The 25,742-nt window shown below is 42.1% G+C and overlaps 1 protein-coding gene across 2 annotated transcripts in view; it reads right to left on the bottom strand.

The window, feature by feature from the left end:
- Nucleotides 1–25,742, bottom strand: part of ME1 (malic enzyme 1) — a 367,704-nt gene that overhangs the window by 189,063 nt on the left and 152,899 nt on the right. For both annotated transcript variants that reach the window (XM_050950148.1, XM_050950149.1), the window contains exon 5: nt 12,211–12,372. In XM_050950148.1, the coding sequence (XP_050806105.1) occupies nt 12,211–12,372 (162 nt within the window). The remainder of the gene's footprint in view (nt 1–12,210; nt 12,373–25,742) is intronic.

Raw genomic sequence — 25,742 nt, 5'->3', positions numbered from 1 at the left:
GGACCATATGGGAGATACTGAATCTGATTGCTGTATGGGGAGACAAATCTGTTCTATCAAAGCTCCGTTACAGAAGACGAAATGCCAAAGCGTTTGAAAAAAAAAATCTACAGGCTACACAGTGCTGCGTGACAAGCATAACGGGAAGCCAGAGACTCAAATGGATGCTCATGGAGGAAGGGAGGGGGTACTGAGGACTCCAGCTATCCCACAGACCGCAGCAGTCTCCGAAAAGTATTTGCATTCTTGGCTGAGCTCCCAATGCCTGTAGGTCAAACACATCGTCCGGCGTGGTTCAGGGAATAGCTCGTCAATTTACTCTCCTCCCCCCAATGAAAGAAAAGGGAAAGAAATCGTTTCTTGACTTCTTTCAATGTCACCCTATGTCTACTGAATGCTGCTGGTAGATGCGATGCTGCAGCAGTGAAGAGCAGTATCTGCTCCTCTCCCCTCCCTGGTGGCAGATGGTACAATATGACTGATATCCGTTGTCACCATCAGCCCGTGAGTGCTCCTGGCTTGCCTCAGGTAAGGTCGGCTGGGGGCGCCTGGGTAAAAATAGGAATGACTCCCGGTCATTCCCAGTAGATGGTACAGAACGGCTGGTAACCGTCTTCATCATAGCAACTGGGAGCTGAGCTTCAATCAGCCCCCTCCCTTTCATGTGAAAAGAAAAGATTCTGTACTGCCTGGACTATTATAGCAGTGGGATGCTGGGCTCCTCTCCGCAACACTGCTTAATGTCCTGCCTGGACTATCATAGCACCGGGAGGCTGCCTCCCCCTCATTTTATCTCACTAAAAACTCAGTTTCTTATTTCTGCATTCTTTATTACTTCATGACACAAATGGGGGGGTCACTGCCACGGTAGCCCAGGAAGGTTTGGGGAGAAGGGATGCAACGAGTGGGGTTGTTGCAGGGGCATCCCCCGTGAATGGCAAGTAGCTCATCATTTCTGCAGGATCTGACACGGAGCAGCTGTACTCTCTGATACACTGCTTCTTTAGTACATTTGCCCCATATTCTAGGCAGGACTGACTCTATTTTTAGAAACCATAAAGGAGGGATTGACTTGGGGAGTCATTCCCAGTTTTGCTTTTGCGCCCCCGGCCGATCTCAGCCAGGGGCACCCATGATAGCAACAGACAGCACAGAAGGACAGATAACCGTCATCACATTGCCAAATTACACTGGCAGCAGACGGTACAGAATGACTGGTAATCATCTCTGCTATCATGCAAATGAATGCTGCAGTGTAGCGCTGGCGTATCGCCTCTGTCCGCAGCATCCAGTACACATACGGTGACTATAAAAAAAAGGCTGAATGGCTTCCATGGTTGCCATGCTATGGCGTCTGCCAGGGCAAACCAGGGAAAAAGGGCGCGAAATGATTGTCTGCCGTTGCTTTCCAAGAGGAAGGAATGACTGACGACATTTACCCAGAACCACCCGCAACAATGATTTTTGCCCCATCAGCCGCTGGGCTCTCAACCCAGAATTCTAAGGGGCGGGGGAGACTGCGGGAACTATGGGATAGCTATGGAATAGCTCCCACAGTGCAACGCTCCGGAAATCGACGCTAGCCTCGGACCATGGACGCACACCGCCGAATTAATGTGTTTAGTGTGGCCGCGTGCACTCGACTTTATACAATCTGTTTTATAAAACCGGTTTATGTAAAATGGGAATAATCCCGCAGTGTAGACATACCCATAGTTACAGCTCAGAACATGTACAATCATAGCTTGTTAAGACCACTCTTTATAAAGGTCAGGGGTCTCTGATCTGGAGTTTTCCAGGAGCAAGTAATCAGTTGGCAATAGCTTTTCCCTCCCAGGTCGTAGCTTCAAAAGGGTGGATTCTAAGTGGGTCACTTGCATTCCCCTCACCCCACTCAGGTATTTCCTAGGAAATCCACTTTACACGCATTGTCCCAAAAAGTCTTTTGAAGTTCCTAACATTCACATTAATCAAGTCTCTGGAAAAGTTATATGCTATTCTGTCATAACACGTAAATAATTGTATTTCCAGTACAATGGACCACAAAATCACCAAACCCAATTCAATAAGGTTTAACTTGCATCAGAAACTTATCTTTTTTGGTACTACATATGCAAAGAAGGTGAGCTTCTGATCCAAGCCTGAACGCTAATAAAATTTAATATAATACAGTTTCTTTCCCTTCATAGTAGCTAATGTACAGAAATAAATTATACCATAAAAAGTATCTGGAGAAGGAAAATACTGTGGGGCAAGTCTTACAATTTGAAGTGCCTCTTCCCTTCTTATTGTCCTCAAATTTCCTAAGGGCTTAGGAAGCAAAATAAATAGAAATGCAGATGGCAGCAATACTTATCCCAGATAAAATGACAATATAAAAAGTTTTTAAATAGACAGCAAGATGAGGTAACCACAAATTACTGGTGTCTGTTCAGCACACCTGAGGTAGGAATGAGATTACCTTAAAATTCATGAAGAACATTATGCAACAGAGATTTACTTATATACTACAGGAACAACACGATTTACTACCATGTTTGTAAAATACTAATATTAAAACAAATAAAACATGTTTTTTATTCTCATAGCATCCTAGTCAGTGTGGGAAATATTAATATCTCAATTTTACAGATAAAAACTGAGGCAAATATTAAGTGACACACTCAAGATCATACAGGAAGTTTATGATGGATCCAGGAACTGAACTAAGGTCTCTTGAGTCCAAGTCCAGTGACAAGACCATCCTTACCCTTATAATGGACTCTTAATAACAATCTTAAATATGGAGCTACCACCAAGTGTTTCCACATTCAAGGTAGTTTTTACTGACTTGTATCTCAAAACTAGCTTGAGCAATTTTTTTTATACTTCAAACAAAGAAAGAAAACAAACAAAGCGCACCATTTCAGAAAAAAAAAAGGGTGAGAGTAATTGGCAAGATGTTGGTGTTTACGATTAATAATGGGTGGATGAACTGAAAGAGTCTGCAGTGGGATCTGTAACCCATATATGAATTACTGGTTTATGAGGGATTTATAGCCTATATGGGAAAGGCATATGAAGTTGGATATGAGGATGAATGTAAAAGGGTTTCTGGCCTCAGGCTGAAGCTACTCAGGGATATAAGAATAGAGTTTACCTTGGTTTTGGAACAATGCAATGTGATTTTTAAACCACTGTACACATGTAAAAAGAGTATGAACAGTAAGTCTATTTGAATTTTTACCTACCATCCTTTAATTGCTCCTTTAAAAAATTGAGGTTTTTTTTTAACTGCAACATTTCTTGGTTATACAACAATAGCAGCAACCTTAACTTAAAGTTTATTAAGCTTTTTGTCTGCTCATTAAAGAGTAGAAAATAAGCCATCTAAAAACATATATATATTTTCTTATTATTTCAAGGAAATACAGATCAAGACATCTTTCATTCTTATTTCAGATCAAAAGAGGGACAGCTATTCAAATTGTTAAATAATAATGTAAACATAAAATATCTGTTGCTTTGCTTTATAGAAGAAAAACCGTCCACTGTATGTTAATAAAAATGCATATAATTAAAAAAAATAAGTTAGTTTATAAACATGACTTGCTGAAAATCCAGTAAATCAGAAAATATTCTTTAAAAGCAGACTTGTTTTAAGACATGAAAACTTTTGCTGATGTATGAGTTGTTTAGTTAATAAAATTGCTGACGTGCATGTGGTTATTGAGCGCTGAACAATGAATTACGTATGGGAAGGGGCATCCAAATGAAAACAAGAGAGGTGATGTAATGCATTCCTTCCAGAATACCATCATAAAGAACAGCAAATAACCTTCCACATTTATAAGTGAGAGACGATGCAGTTCACACCACTAAATATGGTGAAGAAACCCAGCTCCTCTTTTGGCACTGTATTGATATAAAGGTGATGGTGACTTTGTTTCACTTTAAGAAAGCTAAAATATAGTATTAAATTAACAGGGTGGCTGCCTTAACAAAAGGTAACTATTTAAATGACATATTATGTCTAGCCTTTCTTCTGAGTGAAAGAAAAAGACTGAAGACCACCAAGAACAAAGCACATTTAAGCAGAAAGTACAAGCTTGAAAGGGGCTTAAAGAGAACATAATAAAACACAACAAGTGTACATGCTTTAAAAAAAGTAGCATATTACAGTATTTTCGTATATGTTAGGCAAAACAAAAGTTAATCCAGAATCTCAGGAGGCGGAAGTCTTCAGTATTCTAAAATATGTATGAAGACATTGGACACTTCAGTAGCTATTCTCAAGATGGATTGTTCTCTTAGGACAGGTTGCGACTCTCAGAATCACAATTATTTCCCCGGACTGTTCCTGGGCTAGCATAACTATGTTATTACTACTACTAATTAGAATTATTCTAGCGCCTAGGAGCCCTACACATGGACCAGGACCCCACTGTGTTAGAAACTCTACAAACACAAAAGAAAAAGATGGTCCCAAGACCCAACTCCAAAGAGCTCACAGTAAGACAAGAGACAATAGACGGAATTATTAGATTCCAGTTATTCGCAACCCCTCCATGAAGCAGCAGCCGTCTCCCCACAGCCTACACTGGCACCCAGTCTCCATATGTCCCAGCACTTCCATACCTGGCTACAATTCTGCAAACCTGCCTGTAGCTGGGCTTTCAACAAGGAGTACTGGAGGCCTATGTGGATGCATACCCAAAAAAAAATTGCCTGTAAATGGCAAGCCTGATGCCAATATCTGGACTAATTAACATTGTAGTCAATTGGACAGTATTGGTTCCAAGCAAAATGTTTCCATTAAAGCAAAGTTGTTATTAACTAGGTGGCTATTAGGTGGAATCTTCTGTACAAGAAAACAATAATACAAGATTGTTCAGTATGATACGCAGTGGCCTGAGCATGCCAACAGCATAACTGCTGTCAATTTTCTGGTAGGGATCACAGGAAAGGAGAAATTTAAGGAGGGATTTGAAGAACAATGAAGTGGTGCTGCATATGTTTATGGCAAGATCCTCCCAAGCATGAGGGTCAGAATGGGAGAAAGCATGAAGGTGCTCATTTTAAAATTTACAAAGTGGGTGGAGGCTGCCATCATAAATGATTGGAGATGGGGGTCAAACTTTCAATACTGAATGAAAGATGATAGCTTGGTTGGGAATAGGTTGTGAAAGGCTTTAAAACTGAAGATAAGTAGCTTACCGTAGCCTCATAACCTACCTGGTCTGGCTTCAAGCTAGCCATTGCCTCAGTTTCCCCTCTTGGGCTTCTTAGTAACTCTCAAAGTCTTTTACGCACACAGTAACAATCCTCTCTTCTTTTGGTCTGGTTTATTAACAGAGTTCAAAAGGGAAACAAAACTTCCTAACGAGACTCACTCTTTAGCCATGTCTTTCCTTACATTCCAGCCTTGCTAGCTGTTACTAGTTCTCTACACTTCGTTTGAGAGCAGCAACTCCTAGGCCTTCCTACTTCTCTTTGGACAGGACTCAAGGTCTCCTCTCCCCTCACCTTCACAGTCTCTCTTATCTACTCCTACAGGATTCATTTAGCCACATGACTCAACTGTCATGTGACATTAACTCTCTCCCCCTGTAGAGGTGAGTTAAGCATCTCACAGGTGGGAGTGGAACCATGTCACTTAAAGGGGCTAGCCATCCTATGATATTTATGTTTGATGTGATGACGAACAGGAAGCCACTGGGGGGATGCAAAGAGAAGGGTGATATGGTCAAAGCAACCAGCTAGGAAAATTATCTTTATGGGAGTATTTTGAATGGATATGAACAAAACAAGATTGAATTTTTCAAGACTAGAGAAGAGGATGTTGTAATAATCAAGACGTGAGATGATGAGAGCTTGGACAGGAGTTTTAGCTGCATGAATGGATAGAAAAGGTAATATCTTAATTCTTATTTAGAAAGAATCTGAAAGACTTAAGACAAAGCCTGGAAGTGAGGACCTAGAGAGAAGTCTGTGTTGAAGATGACACCCAGGTTTATGACCCTGATGACATGCCACCCTGGCTAAAGGCTAGATGAAGAATGACAATGTAGCCCATAGTAACCATAAGATTATGCCATATTAAAGTTACATTCTCAAAATTATGTGAAATGTATTTAAGAAATTTATATTTTCTTAAATTAAAATATCGATACCTTTTTGATGTTACATTCTTAATTGAGGAAATGATTTCTAAAATCTCCTAGATGTTCACTTTCAAAGACATTAAGAATAATTATATATTATTTTGGCAAACAAATTCAATTTTGTGAGTATTGTGAGAAAAACTTAATGGCACAAGATCCCTTTGGACCTTGCTAAGTTTTCTCATTAAAACAAAACAGATCAATCTGATACCACGCTAATTCCACATTACTCACTTCTTCTCAGAGCCGTGGGTTCTACCTCAGCATCATTCCCAAGCTCTGCATGAGGAGAAGGAAGCCATTTTTGAAGACTGAACCATATTACAAAACATACTCCTAAATAGGCGAGCTTACTAGTCTTAATGTTATTTTTTTGCATTTAATATCTGTAACTCTATATGAACTCATATATAGTATGTATGTGTGTGTATATATATACACATACACACACTCATACTATATGAGTTCATATAGAGTTATATACTGTACATACTCAAAGAAGAAAAGACAACTTAGAAAACTTAGATTTAGCTCACAGATAGAAATTTGAATAGAAGATAAGGAACTTTGTGGAGAAATAAAACAGCCAAAAGGCAGGTACAGGTTGACAAGCAAACCACCACAGAAGATTAAACAGAACATGTGGTTTCCAAATACAACATAGTATTCCAAAACCTGTGCTACAGTAAAGAGTTTTGTATCCAGTAGTGGTTTCTATTAACATTTTTATTGCTGACAACGGATCTTCCCTGTGGCTTGTTTTAACATCCAGGATACATTAAATCCATATTTATCTTAATGGACATAAGATTCCACATATATGAATGCAAAGTATTAATACATAACGATGGGTACACTGAGGGCCAGATGTGAATAACTGGCATTTACTTTAACTATTTAGAAAAATAAGAAAAATGCGTAGGTATATAAGAACTACATATGATTGTATTCCTTTCCCCAACTCTTGGTATGTCATCTGTCTCTCTAAAATGTAAGTTATTCAAGGAATAGGACCATGATGTTGTGTTAAGCATACAATGGGGCCCCAAACATGACAACGGCCATCATTCAGACTGAGGACTCTGACATTACTGTAATACAAATATTGTGGAATGAGACCATCAGTAATAGCTGCCTCCACACCAGAATAGTAATCCAGTTTGAAAACAAACTAATGATTCTGAAAAGCAGATCTATAGGAAAAATTGCCATTCTCTATGCAGTTCTGAATAATGTTAAGAAAGATAAATCACAACACATACATGAAAAACAGAAAATAGAATTTCAGGGTGCCACAAAAGAAGATTTCTGAACAGATATTTTCCATAATTTACTACTCACAAACACTGGTAGAATTCCAATAGAAACTAATTATTCTACACTTTCATAATAAAATATTAAATATATTCAAGCAGTTTCAACTTTTGCTGAAGAGGATGTGGGCAGGTACAGTAGATTATTAAGGTTGGATGAAAATTTTCCATTGAAACTATTTTTGGATTGAAAATTGAGTTTTCAAATAGACAATTTTTTTGCCAGCTTTCCACAGGAAAAATAAAAAAGACTTTTTGTCAAAACAAAACACATCACTACAAAAAATCCCCAAACTGAAAAATTTTGATTTGGAAAGTATACTAGGCTGCCTCATGCCCCATTCTCCTCTCTGGACTGGAATCCCTGGCCAAACTACATCTCCCATGATGCATCTCAGCAATTCAGCAAGAAGGAAGATGTAGTGCATTAGGGCAGTCTACAACTCCCATTAGATACAGGGCAGCGTTTCTCAATCAACATTTTCAGGTTTTGGACAACAACAAGTCTATTAAGCCCTACGGAGCACTCCCCTAAAATGTATAATACAACAAAAATTATTTAGGCTGTTAGAATATTAATATGAGCCAGGAAATGCACTCTCATTCCATGGTTCACAAGAGAAAATTCTACAATCATAATGCAGGTGAACAAAATATAAGAAAAATGAAATGTGTAACAGTATTCAAATTAGATGATTAAACACCAGGCTTGAAGAGTATTGGCGTTTAACCAATGAACAACATGTAATGTGCAAGAAACAGACACACAGTAACAACTCCAAGCTCAAACTACGCTGTATTTTATCTAAAAAATGCCACTTTCTCCTTTGAATACTTAATATATAACACCTATGTATTTACCTCCATATTGCAATTCTTCACAAAATACCCTCCTTTATCCAAAAACCAACTATTTGTGGCTCTTTCAGTATACTGCAATACTGCACAAGTACCTGTGTCCATCACTGAATATAACACTACACCTATGTATGGTTACATGTATATTTTATGTGCGTATTTGTTGATGTTCTTTCTTGTAAATATTCCTATATAACATAGGTTTTATAAAAATCATCTGCAGGGCCATTTAAGAAATATTCTGTCACTTAAACAACCAAACCAATACGCACCAGACGGAAGCTCCATGAAAAACAGTAAAATAATTACTTTAACCCAGGGCCTAGGTATCATGGTATCTTTCCCCAATCTAACCTTAGAGTCCAAAAGTTGGGGTACTAGCATGAATCCTTTAAGCTTAATTACCGCTTAGATCTGATAAGCTGCCACCAATCAGGAATTCCAGTGCCTGATACACTCTGGTCCCCCCAAAAACCTTCCCTGGGGACCCCAAGACCTAAATTTCTTGAGTCTCACAACAAAGGGGAATAAACCATTTCCCTTCCCACTCCTTCCTCCCTCCCAGCTCTTTCCCGCCCTGGGTACACCAGGAGATCACCGTGATTCAAACTCCTTGAATCATCACACAGAGAGGAATGTTACCTTCCCCCCCCAGTCCTCTTTTCCCTTCACCCAGAGGCAATACAGATTCAAACTCCATGAATCTAAAACAAAGAGGAAATTCACCTTTCCCTTCTCTCTACCAATTCCCTGGTGAGTACAGACTCAGTTCCCTTGAGCCTCAATAAGGGGAAAAAATCAGATAGGTCTTAAAAGCAAAACTTTTAATAAAAAGAAAGAAAAAAAGTAAAAGTTGTCTCTGTACTTTAGATGGTAAAAGTTACAGGGTCTGTCAGCTTATAGACACTATAAAGAAGTCTCCCCCCAGCAAAATACAATTTGAAATACTTCCAGCAAACTACACATTTGCAAATACAGAAACAATCAAAAGACTATAACCGCCTTTCTTACTAAAGTACTCACTATTCTGAATATATAAGAGACCGTAGCAGGGAGATTGGCAAGAAAACTAGTTGCCTGTCTAGTCCCTTCCAGGACCCCGAGAACAAAGCCAAACCCAAAAACCACAAACAAAGGCTTCCCTCCACCGAGATTTGAAACTATTTTGTTACCTGATTGGTCCTCTGGTCAGGTGTTGGGTTCCCTGTTTGTTAACCCTTTACAGGCAAAAGAGACATTAACCCTTAACTATCTGTTTATGACACTAGGGTTATCACAATTTTTAAACTGATATTCTAAAACAGGAGTCTAGTTACAGGCTGCTGAGCTGAATTCACTTTGGGCCAATGGTGCACCAGCACTGGGGCTCCCCTACTACAAGCTGAAATCACTAAGAACTGAAATGGTCTGTGTTAACTAGTGGGGGAGCCTGAAGATATATTGCTAAGCGGCTGGCAGAGCAGAGACGAGCAGTTTGCTGGACGGCTGGTGGAGCAGAGTGGCTGGCAGAGTGGAGTAGTTTGTGGGACAGTTGGAGCAGCCTGCAGAACAGTGAGCAGAGCAGAGCTGAGCAGTTTGCGGGGACGGCTGGAATGGCTCTCGGGATGGCTGGAGGAGCGGAGCGGCTGGTAGAGCGGAGCAGTTTGTGGTGAAGGCTGCAGCAGAACCCCACGGAGAGGCGGGGCAGTCAGACTTGGACCACATAAGGTGCCCCTAAACACTCCGTGTGCCCCCCATTTCCCCCATTTCCACCCAAGCGGGGGGGGAGGGGGTTAAAACTCTGCAGATAAACTTTTGAACTCTGAGGCTGCACTGACTAGGGACAGAGACTTTTGGGTTGTTGGACTTTTGGGACTTTGGGTGATTCTAGGGTTACTGGACTCAAAAACCAAAGGGAAAGGACATGGCCCAATTTGCTGGGGTGGGTCTTTGCTCATGGTTTGGTCTATGAACTCTAGTTGTGGTATTTTCCCAATTTAATGCTGATGTCATTTACCTCATGTTATTAAACATTTTCTGCTACACTGAGACTCTGTGCTTGCGAGAGGGGAAGTGTTGCCTCTTTGAGGTGCCCGGGGTGCGTGTAAGATTTTCCCAGGTCACTGGGCGGGGGCTCAAGCTGGTTTTGTGTTACGTTGTTGGGAGGGGACCCCTATGTACTGAACCCGGCCCTTGCTGCTATCAACTCGGCCTAGCAGAAGGGTTACACAAGTTACTACAAATGAGAAGTTGAAAGCTATGAATTCATAGGACAGACTTTGATATCAAGTAATTTTTTTTAACCAAAAAAAGAGCAAACCATAACTTGGTCAAAGATTGTTTTCAGTGCTATGTTTGTGTTAATAAAAAATTATCTGTTATGGTAAGACTGAGATTGAACTGATATATGCTTATGTTATTTTATTTAGATTTACCTGAATTCCTGATACCCATGAGTTAGAAATGAAGCAGAAATAACCTTTTATTACATTACAGTTGAGATTGTTTCTGAGAGTATTACTGGACATACTGTAACTTTGCATTAAGTAAGAGATTAATAAACATCAAGAAAGAACTTAAAGGTCGCCATCAATTTACTGAAAAAGAAATGCTGCCAAATTTTTATATCAATGCAAGTGAGTTACTCAAAGGTCCCCTACACGAAGGGAAACTGTGTTTATTTTTCACTGTTATCCTATGGACTAGACATAAATATATTTTAAAAAATAGACTAATTTCAGTGATTAGAGATGCAGCTAAAAAGATACATTGCCAGGATGACACAGGGTATGTCTACACAGCATTTTGTAATGAGTGGGAGCGAGCCTCCCAACCCACGGCCGCAGACTTGGATAGCAGAGTTTGCACTAGCACTCTAAAAAATAGCTGCATAGACAATGTTTTGAAGTCACTGCAGAAAACTCTCTGACCCCAGTGTGTTGGGCATCCACACACCTAGTGGAACATATGTGCAACCACTCAAAGAACCACATTAAAATAGCCAAAAATCAAAATTCACTTTGGTTGAAAGTCCAGTTTTCACATCAGCTTTTATACTAAAATGAAAAAAATACAGGATAAAGTAACTACAGGTCAAATCCAGATGCCATAGAAGTTAATGGGTGTTTTTCCACTGACTTCAGTTATACCCGGATTTCATCCTATGAAAACAACACTGAACATCTCACAAACCATCAAGTTTCTCTTCATGTGTTTGGAAAAAAGAAACTGGGACTAGAGGTATTAATGAATTATTTGCAAGTACGTTATTAAATAGGATCTTTGCTCACAAAGAGGTAGCAGTAAATTTGGGGCATCCTTACAAACTAGTCATAGTGGACTGAGTTCAACCCCAGTTGGCACAGAAAGTTTCTGTGTGAGAGCTGCTGCACCCCAAGGAAATTCACTTCCCAAGAAGAGAAGTGGCCATTTATAGGGCATAGTCTCTGTGGGCTATATAATTGCCATGCAGGGAAGGCTGCACTGGGCATGTACCAAACACCACCCAAGCCAGTGCAATCCACTTTTGGGGCTGTGCTGACCACCTGTAGGGCCTCTGGTGAAAGGAAGGTTTCAGGTGCATTGTGAAATCTCCACAATTAATGATCCTGTGCCAGACTTTTTGCCAGTGGGCCTTTTCAATGTACTAAATTGTCAGTAGAAAGATATCAGTATACAGACTCTATTAAATATATTGGTAAATTGAATAAAACTGTATGAAAGAATAATTAATTACATACAACAAGTAAGAAGGAGAATAAGTACTCACAGGAGGGAAAAAATAAGACAAAAAGGAAATAATATCCTCACCCAAAATTCTGCGTTTACCCTTTAGAACAGATAAATACAGTTATACAGTTCAGCCTGTTGCTCCTACAATATGCCAAATGTTCACGGAACCTGGGAAAAGTATTTACCTCATTATCAGTTCCCACATCCAGGATTACAGGCAGACATTCCTGTGGTTTCATTCCTCCACACGCGGTGTAAAGGGCCAATTTACCAACTGGGATGCCCATTCCATAACAGCCCAGGTCTCCAAGGCCAAGAATACGTTCTCCATCAGTCACCACAATAGCCTTGTTGGAGGAAAAAAAAAAAAAGTACTATGAAATCATTTCTTTTCTGAAATGCTGAGTACTTACAAGCAGCATATCTATACTCCTCAACACACCTTTCTGTTTCCATTTTAAAATTATTATTACAGACATACATTAAACTATTGTAGAGCAAGAGTCCTGAATTCCATCATTACATTTTATTGCATTTTCACTTCAATTATATTGCAACTTCACCTCATTGTAAAACGTTTTCCCAGTGCTAATCCTCTAAGAATGCAGTAATTGTCACTTACCAGATAGGTGCTCAGTGCTGCATTCCAAAGGAATAATCATTTCCCCTCCTACATTGCTCTGAATCAACAAGGAAGAGGAGGATTTGTGGCTACGTTGTGGAGAAAGGGTAAGGAAGGATCCTTTGCTTCCAGGTGTTGCTGCAACTGTTCCCAGTGATACTGGGTGATACTACTACTGCAGCTCCCTGACAGGAGTGAAACTATAGTCTTCCAGGATATAGAAGCATAGAATATCGGAGTTGGAAGGAACCTCAGGAGGTCATCTAGTCCAACCCCCTGCTCAAAGCAGGGCCAATCCCCAACTAAATATGTGTACACAGCATCTGGGAGCAAGCATCCCAGCCCGGGACCACAGACTTCTAGTAATTGAGCTTGTGCTAGCATGCTATTTTTAGTGACTTCAGAGTCCAGGCTCCAGCCCAGGTACTAATAACAAAGCACCATCTACGCAGCTAACAATAGTGCTAGCCCTGCTAGCACGCATCTGTGGACCCAGGCTAGGCAGCTCACTCCCAGATGCTACATAGACATACCCCAGAGGCTCGTGCCCTTCAACACCATACTCTGACCCACTCACATAAACACAGCATCTAGAGCTTCCTGCAATTGCAGCACAGCTTTTCTAAGAATATAAAAGAAAATATTTTAGTATAAGAGGGTTCCACTGTATACATTCAAATATATGTTGTTTCACCAACTATAACAACAACACAGCTCTTATTTAGTGCTTTTCATCAGTAGATCTCAAAGTATGTATAAATATCACTATCACCATAATAAAACAAAATTCAGACACATTTAAAACCGAGAACACCTGTCTGCACTCAAAAGAAAGATTTCTGTAACACTGGACAGAACCATATGAGTGAAGAGTCACGTACGACAGAGTAAAAGATAATTTAGAATTAAGAGGTGGGTAAAAGGCAATGCAACTTTGACTGAAAAATGGTTACTAACCTTTTGTAACTGTTATTCTTCTGGATGTGTTGCACATGTCCTTTCCACCCTTGATGTGCGTGTGCCCAATCAGAGTCACTGGAAATTTTTCCCTCAGTGGTGTTTAGCGGGGTGGCTTGAGCACCCTCTGCTGCAGTGTACCACTGGTGCCAGTATAAAGAGCCCAGTTGACCCCAAGTTCCCTCAGTTTCTTCTTTCTGGAAACTCCAATGGGGAGTGGAGGGGGGAAGAGTTATGAAATGAACATGTGCAACACATCTTGAAGAACAACAGTTATGAAAGGTTAATACTTTTGTTTCTTTGAGTAATTGCACATGTGCATTTCACTCTTGGTGTCTCCCAAACAGTAATATAGGTGGAGGGATCACAGTTCATGTATACATAGACTGTAGTACAGCATGACCAAATATAGCATCATCTCTAGAGTCCTGGGTAATGGCATAATGAGAGCAGAAAGTGTGCACCAATGACCAGGTTGCTACTTTACAAATGTCATGGATAGGGATCTACACTAGGAAGACTGTTGAGGATGCTTGCACTCTACTGGAGTGAGCTGTCAGCTTGTCTGGTGGAGAAATGCCTGCCAGATCATATCAACAACACATACAAAAAGTTATCTAATATCAAATTCTCTGTGAGGAGATTGGAAGACCTTTAATTCTGTCTGCTATAGTCACAAATCGTTGGGTGGACCACTGAAACAATTTGGTCCTGTCTATGTAGAACACCAAGGCTCATCTAACATCCAATATGTGTAGCCTTTGCTCATCCTTATGTATGTGTGGTTTTGGGTAAAATACAGATAAGTAAATTGGTTGACTGATATGAAAAATTGAAACTACTTTAGAGAAAAAACTCAGATGAGAGCATAAATATACCTTATATTTAAAGAAGACTATATATAATACATGCAGTTCAGAGACTCTTCTGGCAGAAGTGATAGCAATTAGGAGAACTACATTCCACAGAAGATGTAGTATGGAGAACATTTCCAAAGCCTCAATGGCCCATTAGTTTAGACAGGACCAAGTTCAAGTCCTAAGGGGGAAACAGGTTATCTTAACTGAGGGTACAACCTTTCTAGGCCTTTAAGGAATCTCATTGTCATGTCATTAGAAAAAACAGAAGTTATCCCAGTGAGAGGTTCATTGTCTTCTTCTTTTGTATGGCTGGCGTAGAGCAGCAACTACAATTTCACCTGAAGTTGATCAAGCCAAATAGCTACATCAAGAGTAGCAGAATTTATTGCAGTAATGCTGCCTTCATATTTATAAATTGGGCAGTAGGTAGTGATATGTTCAATGGTCTGTTGTGGGGAACCACGCTCACACACTGGGGAGTCCTTGATTTTCCATTTGTGCATTAGATATCTGCATCTACCATGGTTGGTTCGAATTTGGTTCAGAGTTGACCAAGCTGACCCCGGAAGGTCAAACTCAGGAACTTTCTGTGTGGGATCTGGCACAAGGTGCTTATTTTTTAAGTCTTGTTTAGCCCAATCTGCTTTCCAAGCCTCCTTCTGATTATAGCCTGATTGCATGATGCTAAACGAATGTTCCCAGAAAGGCTTGCAGGACTTAAGACATTGGGAGGTGGAGCGCATTGTCGAGTTCTTTGTCATTGTCTGTTTTCCTGGATTCGCTGAGCTTTGCGGAATGTTGCAGCAGTTCGGCATATCTGCGGGGGAGCAATGTGAGACAGGACAGGTAGTCATGGTGTTGGAGTCAACTTAAGGATTCCCATGATGCACTGCATCACTGTATTTAGCTGGGTATCCACAAGTTACATGCACAAGTTGCATCTGCTCCATACCAGTGCACAATATTCAGCTACTGAATATATAAAATCTATTGCAGATGTTCGCAACACTGTTGCTGAATCACACCAGGTTGGACCTGCCAGTTTCTGGATTATGTTGGCTGTTTTTATTTTTGCAGCTACCTTCTCAAGATGATCATGGAAAGAGAGGGTCCAGTTGAGTTTCACTCCGAGTTGGAGTGTAATCATGTTGCACATTTTTACCACAGAAAGCTACTTTCAGTGTGTTTTTGGCACTCTTATTATCAAGATGAAATGTGCTTACTATTGTTTTTCCATGGTTTGGTTTCAGCCTCCACTTCTAGAAGTATTGTTCCATATTTTGGAGGTCCTCTCTTAATGCTTTCTCAATGTCATGGAGGTTTGATGCTTGAATTGTCAAGGCAAGATCATCTGCATATCCAAATTTTCATAATTTAGTTGGAGACAGGTCACTCATGCAAATATTAAAAAGCGTTGGCGCAAATACAGAGCCTTGTGCTAGTCCACTATTTATGATACAGGGTGAGCTGGTCTTATTACCCAGGTACACCCGCAGGCATCTGTTACTCAGCATGGTCCACAGCAGGCAAAATGTTTGGTAGCAGTGTATAATTTTAGCAAGTTTCAGCATCAGGCCCATAATCCATACAGTATCATATGCAGATGACTGGTCAACAAATACTATGCCATTTTTTTTTGAGAGCCAGCCTCAATGTGAGTTGTGAGTGCCATAACTTGGTCACAACAACTACATTTTGGCTGGAAGCCTGCCTGTTCAACAGGGATAACTGGCTCAGTAAAAGGGTCTATTCTTTTGAGGATGATACGTTCAAGAAGTTTATAGGTTGTACATAATAGAGAAATTGGCCTAGAGCTTCCCGCTGCATTGGAGGCTTTCCAGGCTTTGGAATGGCAATTACCATTGCCTCACGCCATATTTCAGGGATCTGTACTGTCTTTAAGGTAGTGGAGTACAATGTTGCTAGCCATTGGAGTACTTTGTGACTGAGATGATTGAGGAATTTTGGCGGAATACCGTCAGGGCTTGCAGCCTTCCCTTTTTTCATTGTGGCAAGTCCTTTTACTTCCCCAGTGGTGGAAGGTTCTCTTCAGGGGATTGAGGCAAGTGTTTGGTAAAGTTGTTGATACATTTCTCTTCTTGTGTGTTTATCATGTGGTCCTTTTGTGTTCTCCACCAGTTTGGAGGCTATTGAGTTTGGCCAGATATTTGGTGGCCAGTACTCTGTGCAATTAGTGTCCTCAAGACATCGTAGTAGTGTCCAGGATCGACGACTTGAACGTGTAAAATCAAGGTTTTGCATGCAATCAAGCCATCACTGACACCTTGCTATGTCAAGGGAGTGTAGCAGGGTTTTTGCAATATGAGAACTCGTGGTCTGACTATATTTCTGGAGCAACTACTGCATCTCTTTCATCCAGCAGGGAGTGTGCTTTTTCCAGAATCCTCAGGGAATGTTCTTCTTTCCTGCTACTTTCAGGAGCCTTGCGAACCGCTGACAGCATTCCGGTCTTGCTGGAATTCTTGCAACAGTTTTCTCAACAGTCTGTTTTTAGACATCCCAATCAGCTTTAGCAAAATTCCATCATGGTACCTGTTTCAGAAAGAACACAGGAATTTCAATGCCTCTGTAGATCATTATAGACCTGTGTTGGCTGTTTGGAAATGCCGATAGTACTTCAAGTGTTATAATAAGAGTGTTACCACTTTAGTCTTTAGACACAAATGTTAGGTCTGGATCGTACCCACATTCCCAGTGGCTTGAACTGAATGTTGATTGTTCTTTTAGTTCATAGATCAGCGAAGGTGTAAAGCTGATATTGCTGCCAGGTGAATCTTGATAGAGGAATAGCTAAGGCCTTGTTGTTTCAGGTGCAGATGACAGTTGAGTACATGTTCGATGGATGAGTGTATCAGTGAAACTCTGGTCTGACAAGTGCAGATACGAAACTGCTTCCATTTTGACAGGTCGGTGGCCCGGTGAGCGCTTTCTGCTACTTGGTAAGATCTGGAAAACTTGCTCTGAGCAAGCCTGCTCGCTAAGATTTAGCCTTGGAGCTTCCAGGATGTTAAATTAAGGGATTGCAGGTTCAGGAGGAGCAGCTGACTGTGGTCTTGAGATATCAAATCCGAGTGAGATTTGAGTTCCCACTGAGAAGTCCAGTAGCATGGAGAACCAGTGTTGGCAGGGCTACACTGGGGCTATTAAAATAATCTGGGCATGGTTACACTTGATCTTTAGTAGCACTCTGTATAGGAGTGGAATTGGGGGAAAATTATAGTAAAGCTTTTCTGTCCAGGGTAGCAAGAAGGTGCCTGTTATGGAGCTTGGACTGTGACCTTGCAGGAAGAACTGTTTACATTTTCTGTTGACTTGATTGCAAATAGATCTATTTGAGGAGGCCCCCAGTGCTGGAAAATGCATCTGGTTACATCTGGACAAAGACCACTCATGGTGACTCAAAAATGGCCTGCTCAGGCAGTTTGCTAGCTTGTTCTACACCCCTGGAAGGTAAGAGGCTCAAGTATGATTGAATGAGCTATGCAAAATTCCCACAGGTGAACTGCTTTCTGAAAAAGGAGGGATGACCAAACTCATCCCTGCCTGTTGAGGTAAAACACTGCAGCGATGTTGTCTATAGGTTTGTCACAGACTGTTCAAGGCAGAGAAAGGGAACACTCACACGAACACTGAGAGGATCCAACTACCAATTCAGCAAAATTAGAATCTGCAAAGGTACTGTGAGCACAGTGTCCAGAGGAAGACAGCTTGGCAAGTACACTGACTCGAGCCATGTCTGGAGGGGCATGAGATACATCTTCGTGGGTCCTACTACATATGTGCACAAGTCCATGTGCCGTAGGAGCCTCATACAGTTTCAGGCTGTTGTGATTGAAACTTGAGGTCTGTCATGAGAGACTAAATAGACTCTAATCTTGACTCTGGGAGGAACACTCTGGCCTGGGTAGCGTGCAACACAATCACTACAAATATCCTCTGTACAGGGTAAAGGGTAGAGTTGTCTGTATTGATCAGAAGGCCTACGGTCTTGAAAGTTGACTGAATGAGTCATATGCTGGATATAACCTGAGCTTTGGACTAGCCCTTGACTAATCAGTCATCCTGAAATATGATCTGTAAATGGTGGGGGGGAAGGGGAGAGAAAGCCCCATGGATTCCAAAAAAGCCACTGGACAAGTGTAGGCCCCCAGTGACCTCCCTGGCTAACGACTCAATAGTACTCTTATGACAGGATCCATAGAAAGATGGAAATAACTGGAAGAGGGGTAGCAAGAGCAACGCCAAGGATAGAAAATGTAGGAACCTTTGATTCAGAAGACAACTCTCCTTCTACTGAGCGCAATTCCAGATGTTGACGGCAACCAGTGCCAAGATGGAGAGGCCTGCAGAGAGGAAAGCACCATGGGTTGCTTGCCCAGCAAGAGTGGAAAGCACATGGGTATCACTCGAAGGAGAACTAGAATTTAAATATATAAAAATAAATATTGTAAGTATATTTTATGCTGAGATATGTATCCCTCTTCTTAGATCATCCATCAGAGTGGTGAAAGAAAGCTCACAGATGGAATCTTGGGAAAATTCCAAGATGACAATATCAACGAGAAAAGCCTGTTTAACTTCTGACTTAAAAGACAATGAACGGTGGTCTAATTTTGTTCATAACTACCTATAGCCTTAACATGTCAAGCTATGAGGTTGTCAGATCTCATAAGTTTAGTAGATTCTGGCCTGTTCAATATTTGGTTGCAAGTCTGAGAAAGACAGAAAGAAATTCTCAGCTCTGGGTGCTTTGGTTTTAAGAAAAATAGTAAATATCATGAGATCTGTGATAATATGAGAGTTAACAGCTCTGTGTTAAAGAAAAACAGGGCCAGAAGAGTGAGTTTCTGTTCACTTGTGTTTATTAAAGATCAATTTGATCAAGAACAATATTTGCCAGTTTGTTAGTCCAAATGTCTTGACTAAATTCCAGTTGAGATAATTTCATGTAGGAATACATGAATACAAAAATTCTCCCAGCTCACATCAGCATTTTAAAAAAGAAAGAAAAGGATTAAAAAATCTTGTTACTGATACTACTGATAGTAACAACTTGACAGGAACAATATGGCAATCTAATCATCTACAATTGGCCAAAAATAAAGTTACACTCCAGTCTAAGCCTCAAAATTTTTTGGACTACACAAATTTAAAAACCACATACCGTAGAAAGTGAAAAAATTGCAAAAATTAGAGAAATTCTGGCTCCCTGGGGTTTTTCATTAACTAGAAGGAAAATAAAGTATTAGTATTATTCATCGGAAATTAATCAATGCACTGTGATTTACTGATGGAGATGCTCTACATCAGCTACTAGTGTTTGCTGATGGAGTATACAGAAGGCTTTCTAAACAGTTTAGGAGAGGAATATAAAATTGCATTCTGGTATATGCCTACAGTAATGTTTCTTGCATCCAAAATTGGAAAATAACATGGTACGTGGGGAATAGATTGTGTTTTCTAGGGGTGCTTGTGTTGCGTCAGAGATGTTTATTGACAAAACAAGAGATACTTAATAAGAGACCAGCTTCTTGGAAAACACTGAGCCAGTTCAGGAGCTTCCAAAAGCCGGAGTGAGTGTGATTTCACAGAATGGTACTGTAACCCCAGCCCTGAGGTGTGGCTTAAGCCTTCTCTCTGTTGCTGGATGCTTAGAGTGACTTTTCCTGTCGCACAACAGGGGTGTGGGTCCTGATTTTTGTATCTTTGCAGCTGGTGCCACCACCTAAAGGGGCCCCTCCTACTGCCTCTGAACATAAGAGGTACTATACTTTGGAAAACTGATTATCTGACTATTACTCGTTATCAAATAATATATTGGGAGTACAGTCCAATACATGAGGAATAAAATTATCACAATCCCTAAAGTAACAATACAACAATAGGGTGAATGTTACTAGGTATAGGAAACAAGGATAAGGAAAGAACAGGAGTAGCTAGAACAATAAAATAGCAACACTATCTGAAACCCTCTACCGCGGAACACTTACAACAGAACCAAACCACTCAGCTCCCTCCCACCACCCGCCTAGGCAGACAGTGTATTGATAATCAGTTTTTTACTAGGGAATGTGGCACTGTAATCATTGGCTGGATTAAACCTCACATGCAAAATAGACAGACACTGGATTTATTACAAGGTCTTCACTCGTAAAAGAACAGTATCATCCTGAGGCTCCCTAATCTGCAGTCCAATGGCTCTCAGTAGCCTGACCTGGAGTTGCTTCTCAGTTTCCAAGGTTGCTGGTCTCTGTAGGGCTGATACTTTTCAGTGACCCACTAAACACTGACAGAGTTCAAAGTTTCCCTTTGGGTTGGAATAGGAAGTTTAACAGGGATCTCCTACGCTATGATGCTTCTCTTGCCACTATACTCCAACAGCAGACAAACCAAAAGTAAAATCAAACCCTTTGTCTCTGAGTTCTGGCTTATAATTGGTTTTAGTAGTATATCCCAGCTTGTTCTATTTCTGCCCTAGGAAATCTGGGAAATCGAGTCTTGAGCCTCTCTATTGATTGCTGCTGTAGTATAACGGTGAGTCTTCTAGAAGCTTAGAGTAATATGTCAGGAACAATCAAGTCCAGATGGGGTTACACCCTCCCCTGCCTGGGCAAACTTGATGTCTTCATCAAGAACTTCAATAAATATTTAAAATAATATATACGTTACAATAATGTACACAAACACACTGTCCTACTAAAACTTGAGGACAATATAAAGGGGTTTCCACCACTTCCTGACACCTATTTATGAACGACACAGAAAGGCACCTCACAAGAGACAGCAGGAGAGTCATAGGTTAACACATTGCACCCAGGTACTGATTGGTCTTGTGCGGACCACCGAGATCTGAGGGAACTCTTTCTTAGCCACAAAGGAGATCGGGGGCCACGCTGTGGACATAGAGGGTTGAATGAAGCCATTCTACAGATATTTCTTGAGATAGCTCTGGAGTGCCTGTAGTTCAGATTCAGAGAAGAAGTAAAGCACCTGAAGGGAACCTTTGCCTCTAGTTGGAGGTTGAAGGAGCAGTTGTTGCTGTAATGGGGCAGTAGATTGTTGGCTCTCTTTTTGTCAAACATGTTGGCATAATGTTGATATTTAATAGGAATCCGTGGGGCTATTAGGGAAGTTGTGGGGGTTGCTAGGGTCACCTTTGGACCTCCTCTTCATGTTTCTGGATCTTTGGGGAACCAAGTAAGCCACAAAGGGTTGCTGGAACTGGATGGGCTGTTGAGAAACAGGACTGTTGGCAACATAGGGAGTCAAAGTTTAATATGCCTGACTACCAGCAGATTCATGGTCAGAGCGACAAGCCAGGGGGTGCCAAGGACAAATGGTGAATACAGTGCATGAAGTAGCCACAACTGAAGAATTTCTCAGTGACCTTAAAGTGTAGTTACCTCTAAGGATGCTGTCTGGGGGGTGACCGGTCCCAGTGAAAAGAGTGATCCAGCTATGAACTCCACTAACTCAGGGTACTGCTAGGACTGAGAGAGAGATTGTTTGCTCAGAAAAACTCCAATCCATGAAACTGTCTGAGGCACCTGAGTCCACAAGCACTTCTAGATTGGTGTCAGGCATCACAGGGTGCCGTAGCTGGAGCCGGAGAGGGAGAGATACGTTGGATTCTGATTGGCTGTCACCAAGGTACTGATGGACAATGGTTGGCGTGGACTGCTGGGGAAAGGCACAAACCCAGCCCGGATTCCCCTATCAGGGCTGGGGCATGGCATACAGATCAAACCTTGACGGCAGCTTGATACATTGTGCTCTGGTTTCCATCAATATAGGCATAGGTCCGATGCCCAGCATCGATTCTTCTCCACATCAGAAAGGTGGAGATGAACCTGGTCAACTTGCAGAGGTTCAGATGTTGGAGAAGGGACTGGTGATGCAGGGGCCAGAGTTGCAGAGCTGATGGAAGCCAGTAGGAAGCTCTTTCTACATGGCATCATTCAGCCAGGAAGAGATCAATTTTGACACATAAATTGACTAAGACATCCAGGCCAGAGAGGGATCTCACCCATGCCAGTTTATCTTTAATATCATTGTTTAACCCAAGTCAGAAATTATAAAGCTGAGCAGACTTGTTCCATTTGGTATCTACTAACAAACATCAGAACTCTGCTGCATATTTAGCAACTGGACAGCATTCCTGCCACAACACCTAAAGCATGGCTTCGGCCATATGCTTACGACTTGGGTCATTGAAGTTTACTGCCATTGCCTAAAGTCCTCAAATAGTCCCAGAAGTGGGCTTGATTTCTCCAGGACAGGAGACACCCAAACCACAGCCTCCCCAGTAAGCAGGCTGATAACCATTCCTGTTCATACTTGGTTGGAGAAGTACGACTGTAGGCATAACAGAAATAGGAGATGATGATGGCAGATTTAGGAACCCACAAAATTTGTTGCAACTCCCATTGAACTTGTCAAGTAGGGGGAGCTTGGGTTCAAGAATAGCAGGGGCCAGACCTGAAAGTGGTGCGGCTTGAACATGCAGGATTGCATTCTGTGCCTACAGGATGGCAACCTGGACCCGCAAGGCCTGTAAGACTTCCACTGTCTCCATCAGAGAGATATTGGTCTTTGTAGGATCCATGCTCACCACATCAGCTCTAATTCTCTAATTGGTGTTGTCTTCTTGGGGGAGCTGTTCAAACTGTCAATGACTGGGATATGGGCCGTTATGCCTAGCAGTTGCAGCAGGAGTCAGGCCCAGTGATTAGAGCAGAAGTCAGCAGCCAGGAATTGGAGCCCAGTGTCAGAGCTGGGGTCGGGGGCGAGGTGAAGTATAAGTTGAAATCACTCCTCAGCCTCTTCAGTTGCTGATCTCTGTTGGGCTGGCACTTTTCAGTGACCCACAAACCACCAGAGTTAAAATTTCCCTTTTGGTAAGAATGGGAAGTTTAATGGAGACCTCTCAGGCAGTCATGCTTCTCTCGCCACTCTACTCCAACAGCAGCCAAACCCAAAAGTACAACTCAAATCCTTTGTCTCTGAGATCTGGCTTATGGTTGGTTCTGGTAGTACTTTCCAGACTGTTCTATTTCTGCCCTGGACTTTTCACAATCTGGGAAACCAAGTCCTGAGCCTTTGTAGCCATTTCTGAGAATCCCCTGAGGCTTAGACCTGGTCTACACTACGCATTTATACCGAATTTAGCAGCGTTAAACCGATTTAACCCTGCACCCATCCACACAACAAAGCCCTTTATATCGATATAAAGGGTTCTTAAAACCGATTCCTGTACTCCTTCCCGACAAGAGGAGTAGCGCTGAAATTGGTATTGCCATATCGGATTAGGGTTAGCGTGGCCGCAATTCGACAGTATTGGCCTCCGGGCGGTATCCCACAGTGCACCACTGTGACCGCTCTGGAAAGCGATCTGAACTCAGATGCACTGACCAGGTAGACACGAAAAGCCCCGCGAACTTTTGAATTTCATTTCCTGTTTGCCCAGCGAGGAGCTCTGATCAGCATGGATGGCCATGCAATCCCAAATCCAAAAAGAGCTCCAGTATGGACCGTATGGGACATACTGGATCTGATCGCTGTATGAGGAGACAAATCTGTTCTATCAGAGCTCCGTTACAGAAGACGAAATGCCAAAGCATTTGAAAAAATCTCCAGGCTATGAAAGTCAGAGGCCACAGCAGGGACTCAACACAGTGCTGTGTGACAAGCGTAATGGAAAGCCAAAGAATCAAATGGACACTCATGGAGGGAGGGGGTGGGACTGAGGACTCCAGCTATCCCACAGTTCCTGCAGTCTCCGAAAAGTATTTGCATTCTTGGCTGAACTCCCAGTGCCTGAAGGGTCAAAAACATTGTCGCCAGTGGTTCAGGGAATATGTCATCAATTTATCCCCCCTCGTCCTCTCAAAGAAAAAGGGAAAAAAATCATTTCTCATCTCTTTTCAAGGTCACCGTATGTCTACTGGATGCTGCTGGTAGATGGGGTGCTGCAGCACTAAACAACAGCATCCTCTCCCCTCCCCTCCCCGGTGGTAGACGGTACTGTACAATATGACTGATAGCTGTCCTCGTCATCATCCTGTGAGTGCTCCTGGCTGGCCTCGGTGAGGTCAGCCGGGGGCGCCTGGGCAAAAATGGGAATGACTCCCGGTCATTCCTTTCTTTAAGCTTTGTGTCCTGGAGATTCTGTCCTGGCAGATGGTGCAATAGGGCTGGAAACCGTCCTCATCATAACAGCTGGAGGCTGAGCTCCTCTCCCCCTCCCTTTCATGTCTAATAGAGATTCTGGACTATCATAGCAGCAGGAGGCTGTGCTCCTCTCCCCCGCACCCTTTAATGAGTAATGGAGATGTCCTGCCTGGACTATCATAGCAGCTGGAGGCTGCCTCTCCCTCATTTTATCGCAATAAAAAGTCAGTGTTTCTTATTCCTGCATTCTTTATTACTTCATCACACAAATGGGAGGATAACTGCCACGGTAGCCCAGAAGGGGTGTGGGAAGAGGGAAATAACGGGTGGGGTTGTTGCAGGGGCACCCCCTAGAATGGCATGTAGCTCATCATTTCTGCAGGATATCTGGTGCTCTGACCCGGAGCGGCTGTGCTCTCTGGTTCTCTAGTAGACTTGCCCCATATTCTAGGCAGGACTGACTCTATTTTTAGACAAAACATAAAGAAGGGAATGACCTGGGAAGTCATTCCCATTTTTGTCCATGCACCCCGGCCGACCTCAACAAGGCCAGCCAGGAGCAGCCATGACAGCAGCAAACGGTACAATATGACTGGTAACTGTCATCACCAATTTCCAAAGCAGCAGATGGCGCAATAGGGCTGGTAACCCTCTCTGCTACCTTGCAAAGGTAAATGAATGCTGCTGTGTAGCACTGCAGTACCACCTCTGTCAGCAGCATCCAGTACACATACGGTGACAGTGAAAAAAGGCTAAATGGGCTCCATGGTTACCATGCTATGGCGTCTGCCAGGGCAATCCAGAGAAAATGGGCGCGAAATGATTGTCTGCCGTTGCTTTCACGGAGGAAGGATTGAGTGACCACATTTATCCAGAATCACCCGCGACTCTGTTTTTACTCCATCATGCATTGTGATCTCAGCCCAGAATTCCAATGGGCGGGGGAGACTGCGGGAACTATGGGATAGCTATGGGATAGCTACCACAGTGCAACGCTCCAGAAATCGACGCTAGCCTCAGACCATGGACGCACACCGCCGAATTAATGTGCTTAGCGTGGCCGTGTGCACTCGACTTTATACGATCT

Source organism: Gopherus flavomarginatus, chromosome 4 (genome assembly GCF_025201925.1).
Source record: "Gopherus flavomarginatus isolate rGopFla2 chromosome 4, rGopFla2.mat.asm, whole genome shotgun sequence".
Lineage (NCBI taxonomy): Eukaryota > Metazoa > Chordata > Testudines > Testudinidae > Gopherus > Gopherus flavomarginatus.
The sequence above is the reverse complement of the archived record's forward strand: the minus strand, read 5'-3'. Positions and strand labels throughout refer to the sequence as shown.